Consider the following 25,138-nt stretch of genomic DNA (forward strand, 5'->3'; position numbering starts at 1 on the left):
ACCTGTTTAGGTCCGATTGCAGCCTATTCCTCCCTTCTAGCATGCCCACATCCCCCCACATCTTGGTGTCATCTGCGGATTTGAACAGGGTGCTTTTTACCCCCTTGTCCAAGTCGCTGATGAAGATGTTGAACAGTGCGGGCCCGTTATCCTTAGTAACATACATCCTCCCTCATTAAGAAGAAAAAATGCCTTAACTAAATTATGGACTAAAATAAAAAATAACCCACAGCAGCCTATACATGAAGATCTCTTAAATCCGCTATGTCTGTGTCCCGTCCTGCTCGGCGGGGTGAAGGGAGAGGTACTTTTGCAATCCTCTGTGCGGCGTGCTTAGGCAACACTCTCAAAGTGAACAATTTACTGTTTTATTTTGGTTAACTCAATAACAACATAAAAACCCTTGGTCAAAACTCATCACTAGAAACATTCGCATGAGGCAGGGAGAAGGAAGGAGAACTTGAGAGAGAGAGAGAGAGAGAGAGAGAGAGAGATATCACCACCCCTGGATCCTGCGTTGTTGGCGCGTGTCTCCGTCGCTGGCGCTTCTTTCTTGATCCGTGGGTGATGGGTCGACGAGCGTGCGTTTTTCTGTCCGCCTTTTATCTTCTTCCCTCATGGTGGTTCCGCCTCTGGCTGTCGTCACTCGGACTTGCGCAGTTCAGAGTTCTAGAAACTCCCCCATTTGAGTCGGTGGGCTCATTGGGGGTTTCTAATAGTAGCTGAGTTGACCGAAATGTGACCTTTGTTCAGCACATGCTCAGATTAACAAACAACCAACTTTACAAACAACCAACTTTACACAAGCTGCAGCTTAAGGAAGCTGGTACAGTACACTGACCTGCCTACGCAGGACCTGCATTGCTTCCCACTTCCCCCAGCACTTGCCACCACAGAGTCAGCACCCGCGGTAATGTGCTTGCTCACAATGTTTGAGACAAACCATTTAACCCTAGGCTGTCCCCAGGTTATTTCAAATGTTTAGGCAACTTTCAAAACAATTCAACTCCGGGTTATCACAGTCTGAGATTAAAATCTTGACGTCCTGCTAGGAGAACAGCAATTCAACTTTAGAAAGACTCATTTGACATCTAAAATGCCTGTACCATTCACCCCTTAATGAATGGCTCAATTCACCTCTTAATACGGAAATTATTATAAATCCCACCATTAGACCATCTGACTTTGATCTCCCTAGGCACCTTTGGTTTACTCTAAACCAAATTAGGACAGGACATGGCACATGTGGATTTCTGTTGCATCGATGAGGCTGGACTACCTCACTGAACTGAGACTGTGGTGCCCCTTTTCAAATTTTGAACCACAGCACCTCTGAATGCCCTCTCCATGCATTTAATGGAACTCTGTGGATCTGCACAATACTGTACCTGAGGCAATCAGCTGGCTGCAAAATTTGGACATAAAATTGTGAACGTTTTTCCTTTCTTTGTGACCATTGTATACACTTGGAACCCCACCCCCACTCTTATAGTCAGAAAGTTCCTCCTAATCTCCAATTTCAATTTTCTCTGCTGCAGCTTGAGGCCATTGCTTCTCTGTCCTACTGCTACAGAGAAAAGCCCATCTCCATCCACTGTCATCATCCTTCAGGTATTTTAAACCTGTTATCAAATCCCCCCGTCTTCTTTCCTCCAGACTAAATAACCTAATTCTTTCATCTTGTCCTCATAAGTCTTGTCTCCCAGCCCTTGGTCATTTTTTTGCCCTGCACTGGAGTCATTCTAAACTGTTCACATCCTTCTTGAAGTGTGGGGCACAAAACTGGATGCAGTATTTTAGGTGAGGCCTCACCAGTCCTGAATAGAGCAGAAGAATCACTTCCCTTGATTTGCAAACAGTCCTGTTAATACAACCTAGTATGCTGTTGCAGTTTTTGCAACAACAGTACACTATTGGCTTCTGTTCAGCTTATGGCCTTTTGTAACCCCCAGGTCCTTCTCTGCAGTACTGCAGCCTAGTTAGTTATTTCCCAGTCTGTTTTTTTGCACGCAGTTATTCATCCTCTCTGCTGCTCTCCCTTCTGACCTTTACCCAGAGGCTTTCAACAGGCCTACCTTTCACTTTCTAGTGCACCTCTGAACACATGTACATCACCTTTATATATTGGGCAATGCCTTCTCCTTTTTCCTCTGCCTATCCTTCCTGAAAAATCTATATCCATCCATGACAGTACTCCAGTCATGTGAACTATCTCACCTTATCTCCATAATCCCAATTATATCATAATTCTGTGCTTGTACTAGGACCTCCTATTCTTCCTGTTTGTTCCCCATACTTGCATCAGTGTATAAACATTTCAAATATCTGTTCTATCCTTTCCCTGAGAATATTGCTAAGGCTTCTGTTATTGCTTCCTCTTACTAAGTGTTTATTTAGGTCCCCAGGCTCTTTATTTATCTCTGGGCTTTTGTCTCCATCCCTTAGCAAACCTACTTCATGCATCTTACTTGAATTTGCATACAGTTTCATATTTATTTGTATAACTTGTAAGTTCACTGTTCTGCTCTGTACTGATTGGCATACTCAGAGTTGCCAAGAGCTTCATAAGACAGAGTGATAAATACACCTGATATTCCTAGATGAAGTTTTCCCCTCCCATCTGAAATCAGGTTTGAACCATGCTGGCAAAATGATATGTGGGGGAAGCTTGGCCTGATACCATCTGTAGATAAAGGCGATTTCATTAACAGAAGTATCAAGTACCATTGCCACACAATTCTCTTTAAGATGAATTTAGTATTAATGCAAAACTATTTGCAAATGAACTCTTTGAAATGATTTCCATTAAATGTCAGCTGTGGAGCTATGCAAAAAACTCAGTAATGTCAACTCGTGTTCCTATTTGATATGATAGGAAGATTTTCTAAGATCCATGAAAGACATGTTTGCACAGTATTATGTAATAGAAGATCACAGCAATTATATTTTGGCCAAATAGAAAGGAGATATTGAAAGAACATGCACCATACATTTATTTATATTACCATATTTATTGGATTCCTACACAAGGTTTTTTTCCCTTGTTCATCCTGAGGAAAATGAAGCCTTGTCTTAGAATCGAGTAGAATTGGCAGTGCTGGGTCTCTGGCTGCTCTCTGGCTCTGAGCTTATTCCTCTGCACTGATTCCCTGGCCACTCTGGCTGCATGCTGGATGCTACATTGCTCCTTGGCTCCCAGCTATTATTAGATGTTTTCCTCAGCATGATGAAGGGTTTTTAAACCCAAAACCTTACTAAGAAATTTTTTTCCAAATATTTAGTTGGTTTAACAAAAGATACCAGATTTACCCAAAGAACCTTGTCTGCCTTAGGTGTCTATGACATTAAGAATGGCAAGGGAATTGAAAGCTCAGCAAAAATAGGTGGGCCTGCCTAGCCACACATATGCACATGCACAGATTCAGCTGTTGGACCTGTCTTTCGTTGTGTTTGTTAGTCACACCCTGTGCCTCTCAGACAAAAGAGGATACGTTGTAAGCTTGCCACTGAATACCAGACATTTCTGCTTTGAGGAGTGTATCTGCACCCTTCCTAGCATGGGAGTTTAGGGGGCCTTTTGAGATTAACCTTTAAAGGAATTATTTTTGCACTTTCTAGAAACTGACCGTGCATGATGTCAATGCTCATTTAGTACACATTCGGATGAGTTAATGAGAAAGCAAATTAAATAAATTAAATGTTATTAAATATCTCAGTAAAACAATCAAGATTTAAAATAGCACATTATGCTCTAGATCAATTTTTAGCACAACAAAGTGCTGTATTTATTTGAATACAAGACAAGGTCCCCCCTCCCCGTTCAATCAACAACAGGAAAAAAAAGACCCTCATCTTACATTTGTATACAAGGAAACCATTAAATACATTAGCTATCATTAAAATGATGCCCAAAGCAGCATGTACTCAGTGATGGAAAACAGCTATGAAGATGATTAAATGCAGCAACACTGAGGATGACTATAAAACACATAGCCCATTTTGGGCAAACATGCTGATAGGAACCTATCACAAGAATAAGTTAATGCAGTTCATCTGAATAAGATATGTGGCTCCCTGGCCAGGCCCTGTGGCCGCACATTTCTGCCCTGGCTCTGTGCCCTGTGCACTACCCTAGCTGGGTAGTGTCCCCAGCCCCAGTTGCCAACTCTGCTCCATTCCACCATTCATGAGCCATCACTGCCACCTCAACCTGCCCTCCTCACCGCATCACCTGTGACCCCCCTCCATCCCCCATAGACTTACCTGTAGGCAGCTGGGGGAGCTCCTTCCACCACGCTGCCCTGGGCTATATTTCTGGCCATGTGCATATGTGCACATGCATATAGCACCCACTGCATCCGATCAGCCTCCTCCCACTCCCCGCAGCCCTTTGCAGGCTGGATCTGCCAACCTGCAAGGGGAAACCCATGATTTCCTGTTTTTCTTCTTCAGAGAAGAAAATCTGCATTTTTCCGTGGCAGATGGAAAACTTGGATTCCAGATCCTGAGACTTTTTGCTTTGGACTAGTATCATAAGTAGGTGCCAAAGTGCTGCTTAATAAGCAAGTTTATGAAGTAACTGTGCTAAAACTTGCAGTAGTTTTGAAAAAAAGGTAACATGAATCAATTCTGGATGAGCAAAGTCTGTGGGTACTATATGCAAATACATACAGCTATATTTAATTTCAAGGTCATTATCTTCAGATGTGCTCCTCATGTCCATGTGCTCAGGTAGAGAAGAGTCTGATAGTCAGGAGTGGGGAAGAGGCTACAGAGGGGAGTAGCAGAGGACAAAGGAGTTATCTGACCCTCCAGACGTATTCCGGACAAATTCAAGGCAAACCTCCAATAATTAGGTTCTGTACCTGGAAAATTATAAGTAAGTTATAAATTTTCCATACATAGAATCTAATTAGTGTGTGTGTGTGTGTGGGGGGGGTCATCTTTTAATTAGCATCATCTTATATTTGAGTAAATACAGTAAACACAGTGAGCTTTCATGAAGCAAAAGTTTGAGAATAAGAATACAGTAGGTAAAATGCTGATGGCAATAATGGACAATGTTGCTGTTGTCACCCACATGACCTCTATCAGTAGGAATGACAGAAAACTTCCAGATGGAAATAGAAGAATGAATATTTTTGTAAAATGTTATTGGCATTTATACTTCATCACATTCAGGTCTCAACCGTATTGACAGTGACAGAGTCAACAGTCATATTCTGAATAGCTGTAAAAGATTAAATTGTCTAAAATATCTGCACCAATGGTGTGAATGATAAATCCTTCAATAGGAACCTCAGATACAGAAATGAAAGTTTATGGCATTAGGTAAGGTTCTTTGGCCAGAGGACTTCCCATCAGATTGTCCTTGGAATGCAATAGTAGAATAGCTTAGCCACTATTTCATAGGAAGTTATGAGAAACCATTTCTGATTATTTTATAATACAAGGCTTTTTTATAATATAAGGCTGAAAATTACTGCTTATTTTGTAGGAAGCAAACTACAGTACACTTAGAAACAGGGACTGCAAAGGATCCATTGCACCTGTACTCTATTGCAGCATCTTTATTTTCCCTTCCTCAGTTTCACTGGTGTATTAAAGGAATTGTACCAGACAGTATCAGTCTAGATGAACCTAGTTCCATGGAGAGAAAAGCTTCTAATGATTTATGGAAATTATCAAATGTAATTCAGTCCATTCACTCTTTTTAGGCATACAGGCAACAACTTTAAATTACAAACGCAAAGACAGACTGACAGCCCAAAACATTTAGGAATCAAAAAATGTAACTGAACTGACTTTATCTAAAACAGAATAGATTTGAAAAAGTTACCCATTAGGCCTCTTGTTTTCTTTTTGATGCAGAAAACTCTCACGGTCACAGGAGTAGCTGTAGCTCTGCTCCTTTTTGTTATGTCCTCCTCCCCCACTCCTCCCTTGCCCATCTGAGAGTAAAGCTCTATGATTTTTCCTACTGTTAACCTGTGTTCTGGGCTGCAGTGCCTTTTGGTTACAACATGTTAATCCAGCACATCTATTAAGGTTCAGCACCTGAAGAATTCTGTGTTTGGAGCTGTGACCACTGGTAAACAGTGTCTTCTTAAACAAAAGTATTGTTTAATCCTAACAATAAGAACAAAGCATAACATAAGGGAAAAAGGAATTTTTAAGAACAATGTAAGATCCACACCTATATTAATATTACCTAAAGTCTTCATACCTCTGGCTGTGGTACCTCCATAAATGAACAACAGCCATACTTCCCGGCATCTATTCAAATACTGTTGAGTAGGTAGAACGAGTCTTCCTGAAGGCAAGAACAGACTAGACGAAAATGTGTAGCAGTTCTCTTACAAGTTCTGTCTGCATGTATCACCAAAATTAGAAGGCATTCATGGTAAATTATGTTGTTCATAATATAATCAACCACTTCCTCTTTTTCATTCTTTGATCAGCAGTGAAAAAATGTTTGTGACATATAAACTGTAACACACAGATTTCATTAAACATGCCCTCTTGAAACATGCCTGTTAGAATTATTGTTTTAAGATGCTTGCAAATTATGATAAATATATTTTCATCAGTTCATCTTTTTAAGGATTTTTGCAAATGGCTGAAATATATATATATCTTTTCATTAAAAGGTGAACTGTGACACAGGGAGAAGTGTTAAATGAATAAAACAATCTGTTTTTGTCAAAATAACTTGATGAAAAAATAAAGAGGTTCTTCAGTGTAGTATCTGTTACAGACTTCCAGAGTAGTTAGAATATTATGTTATGAGAGAGAGGAATACTGCTGAGAATTACATCATTATGACAGATTGTAACTTACGAAGTACGTATTGGGACACAAAAGGTACTCATAATAATATAGCCCAGGTATAGTCGGATATGAGAAGTGACAGATATCTTTACTAAACAAGAGCTGATGCTATTACAGACTTAGTTTTGGTATGCTGTGAGTGTATTATAAAAGAGCTATTCAGTTCTTGGGGGTTGGGATGCCACAGTTGCTAAGGAGCATGGTTGAGAACCCAGAGCTCCAAAAAGCACCACTGATGTGCCTGATTTATACAGAAGCTGCAGAGCTGGGTCCAATTAACGCGCTGCTGCTTCTGGTAAAGTGTTGGGTTTTTTTTAATGTCTGCAAGCAGCCTACATCTCACAAAAATGTCAGCTTTATTATGGGACTCATTGTTTGTGTTAACAACTTCAGTGATGTTTGTTTTGATTCCTAGATGCGATCTGTAAGACGTATATTTAAATTTATTGACATGCCAACAGAAGAAACAAAAGATATTAAGCCAACAAAGGATAACCAACTGTCAGGAGTCCTCATAATTGAAAACAAGCATGCAAAGGAAGAGAAGGTCTGGCCATCTGGAGGCCAAATGATAGTGAAGGACCTCACAGCGAAGTATACTGATGGAGAAACTACAGTATTAGAAAATGTGTCCTTTTCAATAAGTCCTGGACAGAGGGTGAGACATGTTTTTGTCTTGTTTGAAATTACTTTAATTAAATTTAACTCCAAAAGTCTCATTCTGAGACTACTGAGTTACTAGAATATAGGCTGATGAATAGATTTCTAATAATGAGAACATGAAGTAGCTGCACCAGTGGAAAGCACTTATTTGAATCACTTAAAAAGAAGAGAGAGATTTTCTGTTTGTATTAATGAGAGCTTAGCTGCAAAGTTATTAGACAAAGGCAGGAAAAATAGCTCAAAGACATAAAAAATTCCAAGACTGCTCTACAGCTCAGAGAAGTATGATATGAAATGTTTCTGGGTGTGAAAGTAAAGTACATTGATTAAATATCTATGTAATACTGTTCCTAGTATAATGGCTTGTTTTCTCCATTTTCCCCTTCCCTGCATGGAGGGAAGTTTGCTAATAAACAGATTTTGGGGACAAGCTGACCCAGGTAAGACAGGGCACAAAAGAATACAGGTTGGTATGCCAATAGTAATGCTTCACTAGCTCTAGTATTTGGAGGAATGAAAACACCAATTTGCCTGTCTGATATATGTAGCACTCCAGTGAAGTCTGATACAATTTTCATATAAAAAATGGTTTGGCACTTTGCCTCTTCAAAGGACTGTTATAAACATTTAACTCATCTTTACAACTGTTTTAACGTGGATGCGAAGCAGCATCCAATTTCAGGACAGCACCTGAGGATACACTTAATATTAGGCACATGTTAATTATTAAATATATAAATCCTGTTGAAATCCATGGACTCTACATTTGTGTTTAAGTGCCATCTTCATCAGGAATAGACTGAAGCACAAATGTAAGTGCTGTCCTATGTCAAGGCTCCCATAAAGATGTAGGCAGTTTTAGCTCCATTTCACAGATGAAGAAATAGTGACAGAGAAGGTCAGTGGCATTCCCTGGGCCCCACAGTGGGACAGCTGTCTAGCTCCTTTAATTTTAACAGTGTTGTTCTCCATCATCTTCCATGGACTGATACTGATTTACAGTGGCTAAGCATCTTTGACTCCTCCAAATAAGTCCAGAGAAGCCAAAGTTTAGAAAGGAAAACATAATTTTTTAATAGTCATCTGCTGAACTATTCTGCTTCTGAATGAGAGAGGCATGTTTACTTGAAGTGCTTCCTAGAGAGTGGAAAGGTAGATGCTCCCACCAACTGGTTAATTTCACTTTACGTACTTCCTGGAAAATCTACCAATATCAAAGGATACTTAAAATGAAGGAGACTGAGCACATCTACATGTGTCTCCATGGCACTGTTCTTATTGCACCGTCATTTAGTACTTCCTTTTGGGGTCTTTCTTTTGGAAGTAGTAAATGATGGCACAGTAACAGCCCCTACTGCACTGTGCCAGGGGCGCACAGTTATTTTTAGCGACTATGTCACCGTAGCAATGAGCTATAGCAAGGGAGTGCATTGCTATGGCGATGTAGCTGTGGGGTCCTGGTTTGTGCTTGTCAATGATGTGTCACCATAGTGCGTTTCTGTGGTGACCTAGCGTTTCGTGTAGATGCGCCCACTGTGTGTGTATTGCAGGGATATGGAGGGAAACTGCTTTTACAATTAAACAAATGACCTTTTATAATGGGTATGACTAAAAAATTTAGGGGTGTTTCAGAACTTCAGAAATTCAGCTTTGGAGGTGTGACCCCTTTTACTTGAAATGATGAATAGTGCTGGAAGCAATAAAGTTTCTAGTCAGAAATGATTTTTAAGTGACTATGAAATATCCACTTAATGAAGATAGTAATCAAAAGCAAGCATGAGAAAAAAGAACCATCAAGAGCCTAAGAGAAGCCAAGCAAATACTATGCCTTTTGAGTCAGTTGTAGCTTTGAGCCTGATGCTGTGATATTCACCTGACAGGCAGTGTCTTGACTAGCAGGAAATTTCTCCCACCCCCAAATTTGTATTATTTTCATCTGCCGTAGAAGCTCCAGGTTCAGTTTGCACAACAACAATGAAAAAATATGTTGCTATAAAATCCATGAAAGGGTCAAAGTTTGCCAGCTGTTGCCACTGAATCTACTCTAAGAATATGGTATGCAGTGATGCAATCAGTAGTTCATTTGTTCATTATTTTAAAAGTTTGCACTAGTTTAGAAAGCAACAGATGGACCATTTCTATGTGGGGTAATGGCACAGAGAGGTACCATTGATATAAAATATTAGGAAGTCCTTTAGGAAAGAAGAGATTGCTTTGCACAACTTTTAGGGTCACAGACAATTGATATTTTATTTCATATATGGCATTTTATCAGCCTGATCAAGTATAAAGAATCCAGAGCACATATTGCAGTCATAAGATTGGGGCATGTTCTGGTCTCACTGGGTGTATCTACATGAGATGCTTACTGCAAAGTTGCCTAATTAGCACTGCAGTAAAGTGTCTCTGGTCTACACCTGTGGAGTTATTAGGCCAGAGTGAACTAATTCACTCAGCCACAACACACATGTACATCCTGACAGGACTGACTGGGTCAAAAGAGTGCTTCAGTGTGGGGGCTGCCTGCTGGCTAGCCCCACTCTGAAGTGCCTCCACGCCTCAGCCATCCCCTCCATAGCACATTGAGCTGGGTTGTAGCAGCTTTGGGTTTGGCAGGGTGGCCCCTGGGGTCCCCTGACACCTGGGGCTGTGTAGCCCCAGCTCAACATGCTGTTGTCCTGGGCACATATGTAAACACTGTACCAGAGTTTATTGTGTTGTAATATTCACGTGTAGACACACCCACTGACACCAGTATCATCTAGGGGCAAGGCTACTGAAGTCAGTTAAACTACATTGTAAAATTACTGTAAGATCAGAGTCAACTTTGTTATTTTTAGGCATGTAGATGCTGATCATCTTAAGGACATTACTAAACATAGAGGAGCAGCTTTTCCTGTTACTGAATTGACTGAGTCAACCCTAAAATAACAGAGAAGAATATGGCCTTGTGTTTCGTATCTCTTTTGAGGTCCTTCGCCTATTAAGAGCTATATGAATAATTCTTCAGTTGTGCTACTTCCAAATGCTAGAGTTACTACTTTAATTGTGTTTCATATACAAGTGAGCAGAATTAAGCAGTTTTTCTGCTATTTACTTTTGTTTATTTATTTTACCATTACAGGTCGGCCTTTTAGGAAGAACTGGCTCAGGGAAAAGCACTTTGCTTTTTGCCTTTTTACGGCTTCTGAATACAGAAGGGGACATTCAAATTGATGGTGTCTCTTGGGACACAATCAGTGTCCAGCAGTGGAGAAAGGCATTTGGAGTTATCCCACAGGTAATGAGGATGTTGCATTGAACAGTGAAGTGATAGGCTTTTAAGTAAGCTGTTACTTGTATTTTATCAAAAGTAAATATTCCATGAAAGAGCAACATGTAGCTTTCTTCCATAACCATCAAAGAACATTCAACTTCATATCCTGCTTGCACACATTCCTTTAAAGTGATTTACAGGTTGATCTGAAAGAAATTTGTGCCTGAAGAAAAGAACCGTCTTATTGTACACAGCAGGGATGGCCAACCTTGTGACCAGCCTGTGCACAAGTGGCACAGGGAGCCGTTGTGTAGCACGCAGCACACTGGGGAGGAGACGGGCAGTAGAGCAACAGATAGAGTAGGATGCAGAAAGCAAAGCAGCAAACTGGGCAGAGAACAAAGTGAAGAAAGAATGCAGAGCAAAAGATTGGGCAGGGGACATGAGGCTGGAATAAGCAGCAGCAATAGCAGATCAGGCAGGTGAAGGGGATTGGAGCACAACTTGGGGGTGATATAGGACTGATTTGGGGCACACTTGCCAAAAAGGTTGGCCCCTCACTGTTATACAGTGTTTTTCATTTAGTGTCTTTAAACCACTGTCTCACATAAGGTGAATCCTTTTTAATGAATTTGCATTCTGTTTGTTGCTCATTTATCTTAACATTTCAGTAGCCACACTACTGTTGTTTGTTTTCCTCTCACTTTAGTGGTTTGGGATTAATGTGTAGATCATCAGCTTGAAGGTTGGGTTATGTTCATTTCTCATACTTGCAGGGTCCCCATTATCAGAGTATCCTAGTGCCTTACAATTTAATGCATTTATTCTCATAAAACCTCCATAACATAGGACATACCACCATTTAAGAGATAGGACACTGAATAAGAGAATAATTCTCATTCCTCAAAGATTTTTGGTTACCTAAATTCTAAATATATTTATGTATTTGAGCTGAAGTGATTGGCGCAGGATCATCTGGAAATATATGAGATGGATTAGGAGATTAGCTTGTGTCTCTGGCATCCCAAGCTAGTGCCCTATTGATCAGGCCACCTATTAATATAGCAGCTGAAGAGGAAAAAAAATATTGTTTGACAGTTTACCCTAAGTGTAATATTATGCAATGCAGCTAAAAATAAAGTGCACCAATTGTTCATTATAACAACAGGAGCAAGTACTATGACAGATTAAATTGCAGAAAGTTTTTAAATGTCACTTTTTTATTTTACTGATGAAAGATGTCTGTCCTCTTCAACAATGTTGACTCAGAATGTGTATTGAAATTCCAATGCATCTTAAAAGCTTTTTTCTGCACAATTTTTCAGCTACCCACAGGTGGCTTTTTACTTAGCTTCCTTCTGCAAATCATTTGAATGGAGCAGTATAGTTAAATTAATGATAGACTATATTCTTACCAGTTAGGGGTGCATGGGTCAGAAGGCAGAGGTAGTTTTATCAGGTCATAGATCACCCAGAGGGTGGGACAGAGTTGTTTACCTCACCAAATGCTGAACTAGCAGAATCCCCAATCATTCTGCTTTTTGGCCAGCACTATCCACTGGTGAGGCCTCACTGGGCTTTTACATTCACCCAGTATAGAAGAAGTTGCAGCTGCTTCCTACCTCCACTGTCTTGTCCTCTAGCAGACCCACAATGCCAGCTATTACCCCTAGAGTAAACTGAATTATAAAATGACTCCACATCAGTCTGCTGCTGAGTGGATGAGCTGTGATTAACAATGATCTGATCTTACATTTATTAATTAACAGGTGAACATAAGAGATGCTTTCAAATCTTGGATGTGAACATAAGTACATTTTTAAATCACTTTCAAAGAGGCAGGGGAGTGGCTACTTTGGGAGTGCCCAGGCGCAGATATGATTTAACCGTTATAGATTCATGAACCTGTATGGATACAAGTGAGCTAAAGTGCCCTAGAGGCACTTTGACCCTAAATTAAACAAGGTTAGGAGCATTTTCCTACACTTGCAACATGCTCATACAGATATAGCAGTTTGGGTTTTTTTTGTTTGTTTGTTGGTTTTTTAAATTCTTTTAAAAAGAGTAATAAAAACACATCAGAGCTCTTTTTCTTTGCCTCTTCTCTTTCCTCAGTTGCATACATTATACCAAGATAAATCTGGAGTGACTGCATTTGAGTTACTGGAATGACTGCTGCTAATGGAGAGTGGGATTTACCTTCCCGCCAACAGGTTGCTCAGGAGTGCTGTGAAGCTATTGCATTGTCTGTTCTTTCATTTTGGAGTCAAAATATCTCAAAGACTCAGTTGGTGAGAAAATGGCTTTGATTGTGTAAACACAAAATGGAGGCACAGACTGTGACTTCTCACAGCCTTTAACCAGTTATGAAGTGTTATTGTAACAGGGGCCTGCTCTGGGACGATCTTACTGTGGCCCACCCACCTGTTTCTGGGCTAACTGCCTGCCTGCTCACGTGCCACACCTTGTTCTTAATTGATGTTGGTTAAGCAGGAGGCTGCCCGTTTCTTGCCCCAATGCCGGGGGGGGCGCTGTCTGCAGATCTGTTCCTCCCCTACACCACAGCCCAAGCCTCGCAGATGACATCCAGATGTTATCATCATCACCAGCCCCCACTCTGGGCCCTTCAACCCCACTTAGATCCCTCCATTCAGGCAGCCAATTCTGCCTTCATTCCCAGCTGCATTTCTTCATTCCCAGCTTCATTCCCAGCTGCATTTCTGCTCCCTGAGCTGCTCCCCCTTATGGGGTGGTCCCCCCACCTTTGGCTCACTAGCCCTGGCCCACCTCCAGGCCAGTCAGAACCCCAGGCCCTTGGCTCTTGGGCATTCCTCATAGTGGGCCCCTGGCCCTTTGACCCTTCCAGTCCTGGCCTCAGCTTGGACCAGTCGGGGGATGTCAAGACAGGTTAAGAGTCTATGGCCCAACTCTCTCTCTGGGGTCCGCCTTCTAGACCCTACTAAGGGGGTAACCCACCCAGTTGTGGGGGCTAGGGTTTAAGGCACCCCACCCCACCTTTCACCAGGGTAGTAACTGGCCTGGCATTTCCTCAGGTCTCCCATGCCACTGAGAGCCCCACCAGACCACCCACCCCTAGCAGAGTGCAGTTTTTGGTCATGCCCAGGACCAGGAGCCTCCTGACCATCCCCTACAGCTCCTCCAGATGATACCTGCAGCCAGGCAACATTGTTGCCTGTCCTCTAGGCAGCAAAATGCCCTGTTTATATGGGCAGTCCTCATCAGGCACCTGTTGGCTGCTGTCTTCTGGCCCTTAAAGTGGCAGGCACAAACAGTACCCTGCCACAGTTGTCTTTCCAGTAGAAATATTTCAGTACTAGAGCTGACACTTTCATGTTTTAAGAAAACACTAGTGGATCCTTTCCTTCCCACAATAGCATAGTTAAGTGGGGGTGGTGAATGTGGCATCAGTCCTGGGCACCAAGTTCGTGAGGGGCACAAAAACAGCAGCTGCTGTGCTGCTGTCCTGCCGTTGCCATCAGCTAAGTCAGTGATACTGTCCCATGCATGCCACTGCTGCCCAGGATGCAGAACTGTCCAGATCTGCCTCTGGAATGACTAAACTTTGCCTAGAAGGGAACTGTATTCAGGTTCTTTTTCTGCTTCAGCTTTGCTGATGTTTTGGTTGGTCATGCCCTATTCACTGATCTTGAATACTTCTGAAAACCTGCTCTCTGGCAAGCTGACTCCTTTACTGCCTCCCTCTCATTTCTGGTAAATGTTCATTATTGCTGGTCAGATCTACACCTCAGTTTCACCAGCAGAGATGTTGGCTTGGATCATGAACAAAATCTAACTAGCTTGGGTCCCAGAGCTCTAGAGTAGATGGAGTTGTGGTGGCAGAGAGGGTCCTTCCTTCTGCTGATACAGGTTTTTTAGTCTGGGTGTCAGGATCAGCTACAAAACAGAAGGGCTCTTCTGCTGAGTTAAGCTACATCTCTATTGGGAATGCTTACTTAATATTGTCAAACTTTTTCCAAAGCACAGCGTTTCTCTTTGTCCCTCTCTCTTCCCTATGGTTTCCTCTCTCCCTAGCTTGCTTTCTGTCATACTGTCTACTGCAGTCATCAGCTCCTTTGCTCACAGCCCTTTTCCCCCATTGCTCCTTTATGGTGTTTAAGCACAGCAAGATGTCTGTCTTCCACCTCCAATTGCCCTTTCTGGTGGAAGGGAGTGCGTGGGCTGAGTTGAATACCAAACAGAGGAATTGTGTTCATATGCTCCCAGAGGAGCAAGCTGTTGATCAAAAGGTATGCAAATAACAAATAGATAAATGGAGTCTGAGGCAGCATATTGAAATTGGCAACAGATACATGAAGAAGTCAGGGAACTGAAGTAACAAGTCAAGACCAAGTAGGTGGCAGTTTATTTTGTGCATTATCCTCCCTTCTCCCTTCCCCACCCTCCCCAAAAAGCTGCCAATTCCAATCTCTCCATAATCAGAGTACTGAAAAATGCTCAGTTGTATAGCCTTGAGTAATTTCTGTGTTCCACTGATTCACATACACCTCTATAAAATGTGCATATGATCTGCAGATGACAGGGCTTATTATTATCTGATTTGTACATTGGGGCAGCACAGAAAGACTCCAGTCAAATATCAGGGCTTCATTATGCTAGATATTATATAAACAAGTAAAAACAAACAGTCCCTGCCCCAGGGAGCAGGCAGTTGAGGATTATGATGAGACTAAGGGATAGAAAAGGAAGCACAGAGGTAGGAAGCAAGGTAATAGTGAAGGCAGGCACGCTGCATAAGTGATACTAGTAATTCGAGGGCAAGGTATCATTAATAAAAGCCCACAGTTGCCAGTAGCCACATACTGAATAGAAGCGCCCATGGTAAAATCAGTTGGTCAGACAAATGAAAAAAGCTAGAATGGCATGAGTTGTATAACCTATCTTTCCACTGGCTGGATGCATGGGCTTCAGCTAGTCATTGTTGTAAAGTCCTTTAAATATGCACATTTAAAAAGAAGCAGTGACAAAAGAATCATTTTTAGCTTGTTAAACATTTTAGTGATATGGGCCTGTCTGCCAGGCTCCTACCATGTCTGTGTGTACACTTGTATCTCCTGTCCTCAAGTGTCATGATCACTCACTAAACACCTGCCAAGAAACTGGACATTATGCCTCATAAATTCCTACCTACAAAATGAAGTCCTCACCAGCACCCTCCCGAGCAGGGAAGAAAAAATACTTGTATCACACTTTCCCCCCATTGGAACAAAGAGAGCTTTTTGTTTTCTATCCTTCACCTGCACTTTCAGCCTGGATAAAAAGGTTGTTTATACTCTTTCTGGAGTCCAGCCCATAATAACACACCGAGTCAAAGTCCTGGGGGAGGACTTTCTACAGTATATAGATATGAAAGGCCGGAGAGGTTGGTTTTTTTTAAATGCTGATTAATATATGACAACTTCCCTTGCCCCCCCTCCAGTCTTCCTCACCAGAGTTTGCCACTTTTTGAAATACAGTTTTATGCCTGAAGGCCGCCATTGCTAAGTGGTATGCCTTTTTTGCCTATTCCTTCAGGGTTTTTGTAGTGGCTTTTACCAGGGTTATTCAACTTTTAAGCAGCCAGGGGCTGCAACAGTTCAGGCTGCACACCACATGGGCTCCCTGCTGCACTGCATGGTGGGCTCCCCCTGCACCACGGGCTTTACCACATAGTGCTGCATTGTGCCATCCTCTGGGGCAGACACAGGAAGTAGAAGCTGGAGAAGGCCCAGGGAGCCTGGCTGCTGCTGTAGCCAGAGCAGTAAAGGAAGTGTCAGCCAGGTGGGGGCCTGAGCTTCAGATTAGCCCCTTGCAAGCAGCATGTGGCCTGTGGACCACCAGTTGAACAGCTGTAGTTTATACAACTCATCCCTCTAGTGTCCTGGTGGTCTCTAGCAGATGCTGAAGAGAAGGCTGAAAGAAACCTTTCGGTGGACAGTTTTGTGATGGCCTGTGCAGTGTTTCAGAATCACGCTCAGACTGGGTGTGTGGCAGAGATCTGTCTCATTAAGTGTCTTGATTCTAGCTACCCCTGCGTTATGCAAGATGGGCTGGTATATTATATAACATAAGCCTTTTAGAAGTACAGCTCCTTACAGCCTGCCTAGAGCAGAAGTTTCTATCTATCCCTCCTGGCTGGTTAGACCCCTAATCATTTTCAGAAGATTAACATAAAGAAATAACTTGAGATACCAGGTGGTCAGGTATCTGATTAGAGTCTGCCAACACCCACTGCTACCTGGTTATTCTGGATGGTCCTGTTGGTGTTTCTGTAGCAACTGTTGCTTCACAACATACACAGGCATTGGCAACCAGTGAGGGAGAGGCAGTCACATCTAGTTTCAATTTAATGGAGCTATATCATGAACTGTCATCATACAGGTTGCACGGCAAATAAATTGATAAAATTAAATTAGGAAATAGGCCACAGAAGAATGGGCCAGCTAGTCTCAGAAGGCCAATTGTGGAATTTGAGCCTATTTTCATTAAAATTAAATAAAAGAAAGTAAAATATGAGGGTGGTCAGGCTTTGGAATAGGCTACCTACGGAGGTCGTGAAATCTCTATCCCTGGAAATTTTCAGGAGCAGGTTAAATAGACACCTGACTGGGATGGTTTAATAAATGATGATCCTGCTTTGAGCATGGACCTGGCTAGATGGCCTCATGGACCTTGCAGACCTGTTTCCTGTCATCCTATGTTCCCATGAAGTAAGAGGCCTAAGCAAGGGAATGGCATTATTATGTCAGAAGAAAGTAGTAATTGTGGCATTGCCTTGATCCCATGAGGAATTACAGCAATGCTCTGCTATAGGCATATGATCAGCTTGACACATTACATAATGTTTTCTAGATATAAGTGTCCAATATGTATTAAAAGTTGCAGGCATGTGATGGAGAGTAAGTTTTATATACTTTGTGAGACTCCTAGCTAATAAAAAGTGATGATACTTTCTCCCCCTCCCAGCTCAACTGTATGGGAGTTATGTAAGAAGAATGACATTTCTCAGCTTCCAGCTCACTTGGTGCTTTCACTTTTCAGCAGGCTGCCTACGTTGTTCAGTGCTTCTCATTTTATTCTCTGAGGCTTTTTTCTCAGCCTGTTATGCACCCTCCAGGCTGTTTCTGTAAAATACAGACAGATGGAAAGCACAATTCCCCATCAATTTTACAGTGAGGGCATTGCAGAGTTTGAAATCCTGCAGGGGATCAAGGAAAGTGCTTTGCCATATACTGGGCCATCTGTTGCCCTTGATCCATGTGCAGAACACCTATGGAGATCAATAAAAGCTCCACGTGCTGATTGGGAGCAGCTTATAGACTGTTTTCTGCTCTGAGGACTCAATCTTGCAAGATACTTAGGACCTTTAGTTTGAAGGGGGGCTTCATGGGAGATGACAGCAACTAGCACCTTTAAGACTTGCTTAGCACCTTGCAGGACTGGCCCAGAAGGGCTTGCAGCTGCATTTTCCAGCACTCTTGTGTTCCATTTCTCTGTTGAAAATATTTTAATACTGAGAAAAGCAGTAAAAGCTGCTGATGAGACTGGGACATCTAAACCTCTGCATTTGCTTTCAGATGCAACTGTGTTTTTTCACACTAACAGTGTCATTGCTCTTGTTGCCATAAGCTGACTGCAACTGAAAGAGGAAGGAAAATGAAATTCAACTGTCTTTACTGTGTGCCTGACAGCCATGTATGGATAGTCATTTTCATAATTCCATTAATGTTGTTGCCTTCTCTTCCCTGAGCCTGGAACCTCAGTATATGTGGGAAGGCTTGCCAGGTATTGCAGCAGTATATCTGGGAGTAAAGCAGAAGACAACAATTCAGTTTTGCTGCAACTTGCAAAAATTGTTTCTATTCCAATCATGAAAGAGAATAAGAGGGAGTGCAGGGCTGAGCTGGGAGAAAAAAACTACGCTGAATTAGGCAGGGCAGGGACTTGAAACTGCCATCTTCTACATCTCAGGCCAGTGCTTTCATTACCATGTTCATGTCTCTCTCTCTGTCTCTAATTCTGCCCAGAGAAAGTTTTGTCAGAACCTGTTTTTCAACAAAACACGGTTGATTGAAATTTCATTCACACTTTCTGAATGAGTTCTTTCTGTTAAACAGGAGGCCTGCAGTTCTGACCATAGTGACACCAGTCATGTATATGGTAACTGTAATTGTAATTGCATGTAAGGCTGGGGACAGAAGTTACACATAAATTAGTTTAAGTGATCAGAAACTGGTTTAAAAGTGTAACAGAACAGAAGCTCAGTGCACATAAACCAGTTTAAAAGGCTAGGGACAGAAAAAGCCTGAGCATGAGCCTGAATTGATTCAATCTTTGCAGGTTAGTCTAATCTGGCTAGGCTAAATCACTTTATAACTGAACAGACATCTCAGACATGCAGGCACATGTCTGCAGTGGCTCAGGCTAGAAGTGGGGGGGAGGGGGGGCATGCTAAAGCAGCCCTCCCTTCCCTTGTAAAGTGCTGAGCTGAGGTTGTGTGTGCCCAGGCCCTGGAAGGACACTTTGATTAGGGAGAGGTCCCCGCCTTCTGACCAGCCCAGCAAGTAATTCATAACAGTGTTTATCACCCCTAACTCAGTGTTTATCACCTTATTAAGAAAACAATAGAGGGACATTACCAGCTACCTGTTGATTCTCACATAGCATGAACCATAACCAGCATGTGGTCTGCTAGCTAATGCTGAGAGGTGTCTGTAAGGAAGAAAGGATGGGGAGAGGAGTTGGGAAGCAGGGACACCTGAAGTCTGTGTCAAGCTCCAGCCAGGAAGCAGAGGAGAGGGGCCAGCCCTGCTGTGGAGCAGAGAGCTCCACCCAGCCCAGAGAGCATGTCAGGATGCTGGGGGTGTCTGCTTTAACTTAAACCAGCAAGGGGTTTGGGACAAACGTTGCATAAATAGGTTTGACTCAAATCAGTTGTCTGATACTACATTCAACCAGGTTTATCTCAAACAGGTTTCAGCCATTTTCAAACTGGTTTATGTCTACAGAACATCTGTTCCTTTATAGGTTTAAACCAGTTTTTGATCACTTAAACCAGTTTATGTGTAATGTCTGTCCCTAGCCAAAATGTCTGATACTGGTTTAAAATAAACTTGGTTGAATGTATCAGATTTAACTGAGGTCAAACTGGTTTATTCTGTCCCAGACCTCTTCCTGGTTTAAGTTCACTGTCCTCCCAGCATCCCAGCATGCTCTGCAGCCCTGGGCTGGGCTGGGCTGTCTGCTCCAGAGAGCAGGGCTGGCCCCACCCTTCTGCTCCCTAGCCGGAGCAGGGGCAGGGGCATGGCCAGATGCTGGTTTGGCATGGCCCCCTGAAGCAAAGAGGGCAGGGAGGAGGTTTATTCCCCTGCTCTGTCCCCTCTCCTGCTGGGGAACTGCAGCCAGGTGGGAGGGGGGCAGTGGGAATCCTGACAGGGGCAGCAGCCCCTCTCATGTTGTCCCAGGGAGCATAAGCCTCTTCCTGGTGAGAGGGCTGTGCTGTGGGCAGGAGTGAGGTGGGCAGACCTACATGGTGTGAGGAGCGGCAATACTAGAGGGTCTTTGTGGGGCTATGGTCACCCCAAAATTTGGCTTAGCCCTTCAAGCCCCATCTCCACTGCTTGCCCCATGAAGGCTGTGGTAGCTCTGCCCACCCTGCTCCTGCCAGCAGTGAAGGCCCCCCCACCAGGAATAGGCTTGCACTTCCCAGGATGCCTGTCAGGGTCCTTCCTGCTTCCTGCTTTAGTGGTAGGGGCATGGCCAGATGCCAGCCAGCATGGCCCTGAGGTGAAGGGGGCAAGGGTTTATTCCCCTCTCCCTCCTCTCACCCCCTGGGGGACCCCAGCCAGGTTTACCTGGCCTGAGGCAAGTAACAGAGGTGGCGGTCAAGGCTGGCAGACCCTGGCTGCAGTCCCCTGGTGGGAGAGGGGACAGAGAGCGGATTAAACCCCCTCCCTGCCCCCTTCACCTCAGGAGGCCATGCTCTATATCCTTAGAGTCAAAGAAAAGGAAAGATTTTGCTGTAGTCAGAAAGGATAAGATACAGAGGAGAGATACAGACTCAGTATGAGAACAGGGGCAGCAAGCTAGAAGCAGCATCCTGAGACCTGATAGCAAAGTCACAGACTGGCAGGGGCAGCCAAAGAGCTGGGACTGGAAGCAGAGAACCAACATGTAGCAGGCAGGGAGCCAGAATAACCTCAGCAGATAAATACAGTGCAGTGGCCTTTAAACAGGTGTCAGGGGGGCATCAGCACATGGGATGCCTTGGAGAGAAATGCAGTAGGGATTCTGACAAGCGTGTTCCCTTCATGCTCTTGATGTGGAGTATCCCTGGTTTTGAAGAATGGTTGTTGGTTTTGAGAGAAGCAACATGGCGAGGTGTGTACAGAAGTGCTCCATTAATGTTTTACAGTGCTGTAATTCAAAACGCTTTTTATAGCACTATAAAGTTACAGCACTTATAAATGTGATAGAAGTGCAGTGTTTGGTGGGGTGTGAGGGGGCACTCTGAGCCTCCCTGCTCTTTCCAGGCTAGGAGGCAGGGGGTTCTTCACAACCTCCTGGGGCTTATCTACTGGTCAGAAGTGCTGTAGATTGCTAAAGTGTTGTAAAATACAGCTCTTCAAATTTAATATTTCATTTAATAAGGGTCAGGTATCCAGGTTGTAGCCATATTGGTCTAGAAGAAAAGGCAGTCAGTCAGGACTTGTAGTAGAGATGATGTCTTTTATTAGACCAACAGGATTTAACAAGGGTTAATTCAAAGTGCTATACCCATTTTTAAAGTGCTGTAAAGCCATACATTTCTCTTAATTCACAGTAATAAAGCACTTTACATGGTGAAAAAAGCAATTTCTGTACACACCTTTTGGTTGCGGTTTCTCTGTCTCTGAGCTACATGCCACCCTCCCCCTCCTCTCTCACCCCAGAGGAGGGATAGAGTTGGCTCCTGTCCACAATCCTGCTCACTGAGCTCTCTAGTGACAAGTCACAGTTGTGCAAGTCTGAAACTGCATTAAGCCTTAACCTGTGAGCGCTCTGAAATTGTTCTAACTTTGATGGGATAACATTCCCCAGATTTAAAATGTTTTAAAGGTGACCTGTAACCGCAGCCTTCGACAGCAATATTCTCTGCTATGCTTTGCAAAGGCATTTTGTTTACAAAATTTGACGGTAAAAGTTGCCACATTCATTTATCTGGATAGTGATAGGATACCCATTCTGGGAGACTATGGATCACGTTACCATCTTTTCATCGTTCATCTGAGGTGAATTTGAATTAGTGACCACAGTGCAAGAGGCTCCATACTCCTTATCAGTCCTCTGAGATGGACTGCTTTTCCTGTTCTCATTTCTTTCTCAACAATGAAATTTCTGTGTTTCTGCATAGTTGCTTAATTTTAAGTGTCCAATGTTTACAGTGATTTTTAGCATTTCTTGATTCTTTCTAACTGGACTCTAAGCTCCAGGTGTGACTGAGAATTGACCTTTATGCGAGCGAGCCCTGTGTAGAGCTCAGGAATCTATAAAGGAAGGAACGCCTGGCTGAATTGTACAGGAAAGCACCAGAATTCAGGACAGCAACACCCTTCATTTGGGAAACAAATACTATTTTTAAGTGGCCTAATTTTAATGTCCTACTTGTAAGCACAATTATTAGGAATAGCAACAGTTTCAGGGAAGAAGATATAGTACTTGGTGTTTCTGCAGGTGGCACTTTGGAACTTAGGTGTTACGAATCTGCCCTTTTCTTTTCTAAGAACTGGTTTGTTCAGTTAATTTTTCTTCGCCACTTGAGGATTAAAATAGCTATTTCATTAGTTAGATGTATGGTGAATGAAGTGTAAACAAAGCCAGGCCTGACGCCATCCCTTAGTGGTATTAGTTCTGCCACACCTTGTAGTTGTAAGAAGCTAATCCTGATGCAAGGATATTTCCAATTTAATTAATTTTGAGGAACCAGTGGAAAAAGATTATACCATATGTCACTAATGCACATTTTATTGTTGAATGGAATAAATACATCATATACGTACCGATACCTGTTAAAGCTATTCAAATACATTGCTGTGCTACAGTAGATCACAGTTGTTTTTGTTAAAGACCATCAGCTCCAGTATTCAATCACACTGGAATTAAGCAATTTGAAAGAGATCACAGTAAGATCACAAGCTTGTCTCTGGTGTCTTGAATGGTGCTCTTCTTTCTTTTGTAGGAGAAAATAATAACACATTTGTGGTGATGTAACAATGTTTGAAACCACTCAGGAATCTGACTAAATATCTTCAGGTTGGGTCATGTCAGGACCATAATAGTGTGGCTAACCTATCTGGACAAATACTTGTCTCAGGTGTACTCCCTCATCAATAACCAGTTTTTGCTAGTGCTTTAAGTCTCTTCCAGAAGAATTAAAATATGTGGTAAGCCTCAAAGTGTATTTCAGCAAGATATTAAATGGCTGTAAATCATTTCAAACTACATTTTCTTTAAACCAGTATTTTCTTTATAAAGTTGAAAGGCACTTAGAAAAGAAAATATCTTGCTCACATCTTTTCTTACAAGTAATATTTGTTCAGTACATACAGAGGAAGGAAAACTGAAATTATAGCACTTCCCACTAGGATACTATCATTCTTTGAGAATGAATTCTACCTGCTGTAACAGCAGTTTTATTTAATGACACAGTAGCTGCGTCTGCCTGAGATGCTGACTGCTCAGTTGTTACTACACAGTCAAATGAGTACTAAATGGCTGTGCAGTAACCAGAGTTACTACGCAGTAGCTTCGCCGAACAGCTTTTAGGTGATGCTGACTGCGCAATACTGTGCAGTCAGTGTCTCATGTAAACACAGTCAGCAGGTTTCACTTTAGTTTCATGCGCAATGTTTGTGTCATTTGAAGAATGGCCCCTCATTTCTGTAAGAACCTTCCACAACTTTCTAAGTAGAGAGATTAAACAAATATTTAATTTTGGCTGTGTCATCACTTTCCAGTCTAGACAATGTGTATAAATGAGAGTTGTCCTTTTACACCTGTAAACATAACAGAGGGAACTGCTTTTGCCCACACTAAAGATAGAGGAAGAAACTCTAACAGACTTCAGTGGGAGAAGGCTCAGTCTCAGTTTTAAGAAGGTAAATCCTTTCCCTCCAGAGATAGGCACACAGGCGTATACCATAACAGAGCCAGCAGAACTTCTGAATTAATGGATTAATGATTCTATTCTGATTGTGCTATATGCGGAGTATCAATGAAACTAAACAGAAGTGTGGTTGGTACTAGGTTGGAATGTGGGGACACAAGAAAACACTGAAACATATGTGACTTTTCACTATAGCTGGTGGGGAAAACTAATTTTCTCTCCACCAAAAAAATTAAAGATTTTGATTTCCCCCCCATGAATTGGGACAAATAGCAAACATGTATTGTTATAGTTGTTTGCAAATGACATTCTGAAAAAAACCCTTTAGGGTCAGTCAGAGTCTTTTGTTTGTGTTTTTACCTGTTATTTATATCAAATAAACTTTACAACAGACATTTCAAAATGGAGCTATACAAATGTTTCCTTCTACACGTCAGAAATGTAATGTGTTGATTTTTTTTAAAAACATTTTTACTGAGTATTTCAAAAAAAAATCTGTCAAAATGTAAAATACTTTGTGAAATATTTCACTTTAGTCCAAATGGCATTATCTGAGGAAAACTGATTCAGCAAAACTGTTTCCGTTAATTCTTCTTGTTGTTTGCAAGGGGATATTCTGATTTTGTAAATTTTAAAATGTGACTTTTGTTTTTATTTTTTGGTACTCCCACAGAAAGTGTTTATATTCTCTGGGTCATTTCGGAAAAACTTGGATCCTTATGGACAATGGACTGATGAAGAAATATGGAAAGTTGCAGATGAGGTAAAGCTATTCAATATTATTTATGATGTTCATAAACACTATTTTAGTAATTCCAGTGTGATCCAGGAAGTTACAATAAGGGACTTGGGAACAATTTGGGTCAATAATTTAAAAAATAATTGTTTATATTGAATCACGTCTGAAACATTCTCCCTGTCCAGAAGAGTGTACAGTCTAAATAGGACACATGCAATATAAGCAGTTATAGGTATCAAAGGCAGATATGAGGCACTTCTGCTTGGTAATCATTAATAAGCAATTAATAAGTACATTTTTAGGTTCTCATAACTGTTCTTTCACTGCCTGTCTGTTTGAAGAGTTAAGAAATACATATAATGGGTTTTCCTTCTTGCTCCTGAAGCAAACCCCTTAACAGCATCAGGCAAAGGCCTGCTATCAATATATGGACTTCATTTGAAGTTCTTTGCATTGAAGTGTTGTGTGCAGTTTATTGACATGTCAA

At 42.1% G+C, this 25,138-nt stretch overlaps 1 protein-coding gene across 1 annotated transcript in view; it reads left to right on the forward strand.

The window, feature by feature from the left end:
- The window catches only part of CFTR (cystic fibrosis transmembrane conductance regulator), a 146,662-nt gene that overhangs the window by 107,602 nt on the left and 13,922 nt on the right, over positions 1 to 25,138 (forward strand). The window contains exons 23-25 of the mRNA XM_019543952.1: positions 7,247 to 7,489; positions 10,619 to 10,774; positions 24,586 to 24,675. Coding sequence (XP_019399497.1) covers positions 7,247 to 7,489; positions 10,619 to 10,774; positions 24,586 to 24,675 — 489 coding nt within the window. The remainder of the gene's footprint in view (positions 1 to 7,246; positions 7,490 to 10,618; positions 10,775 to 24,585; positions 24,676 to 25,138) is intronic.

The sequence above is a fragment of the Crocodylus porosus genome, unplaced genomic scaffold (genome assembly GCF_001723895.1).
Source record: "Crocodylus porosus isolate Cpor-Errol unplaced genomic scaffold, CroPor_comp1, whole genome shotgun sequence".
NCBI classification, from domain to species: Eukaryota; Metazoa; Chordata; order Crocodylia; family Crocodylidae; genus Crocodylus; species Crocodylus porosus.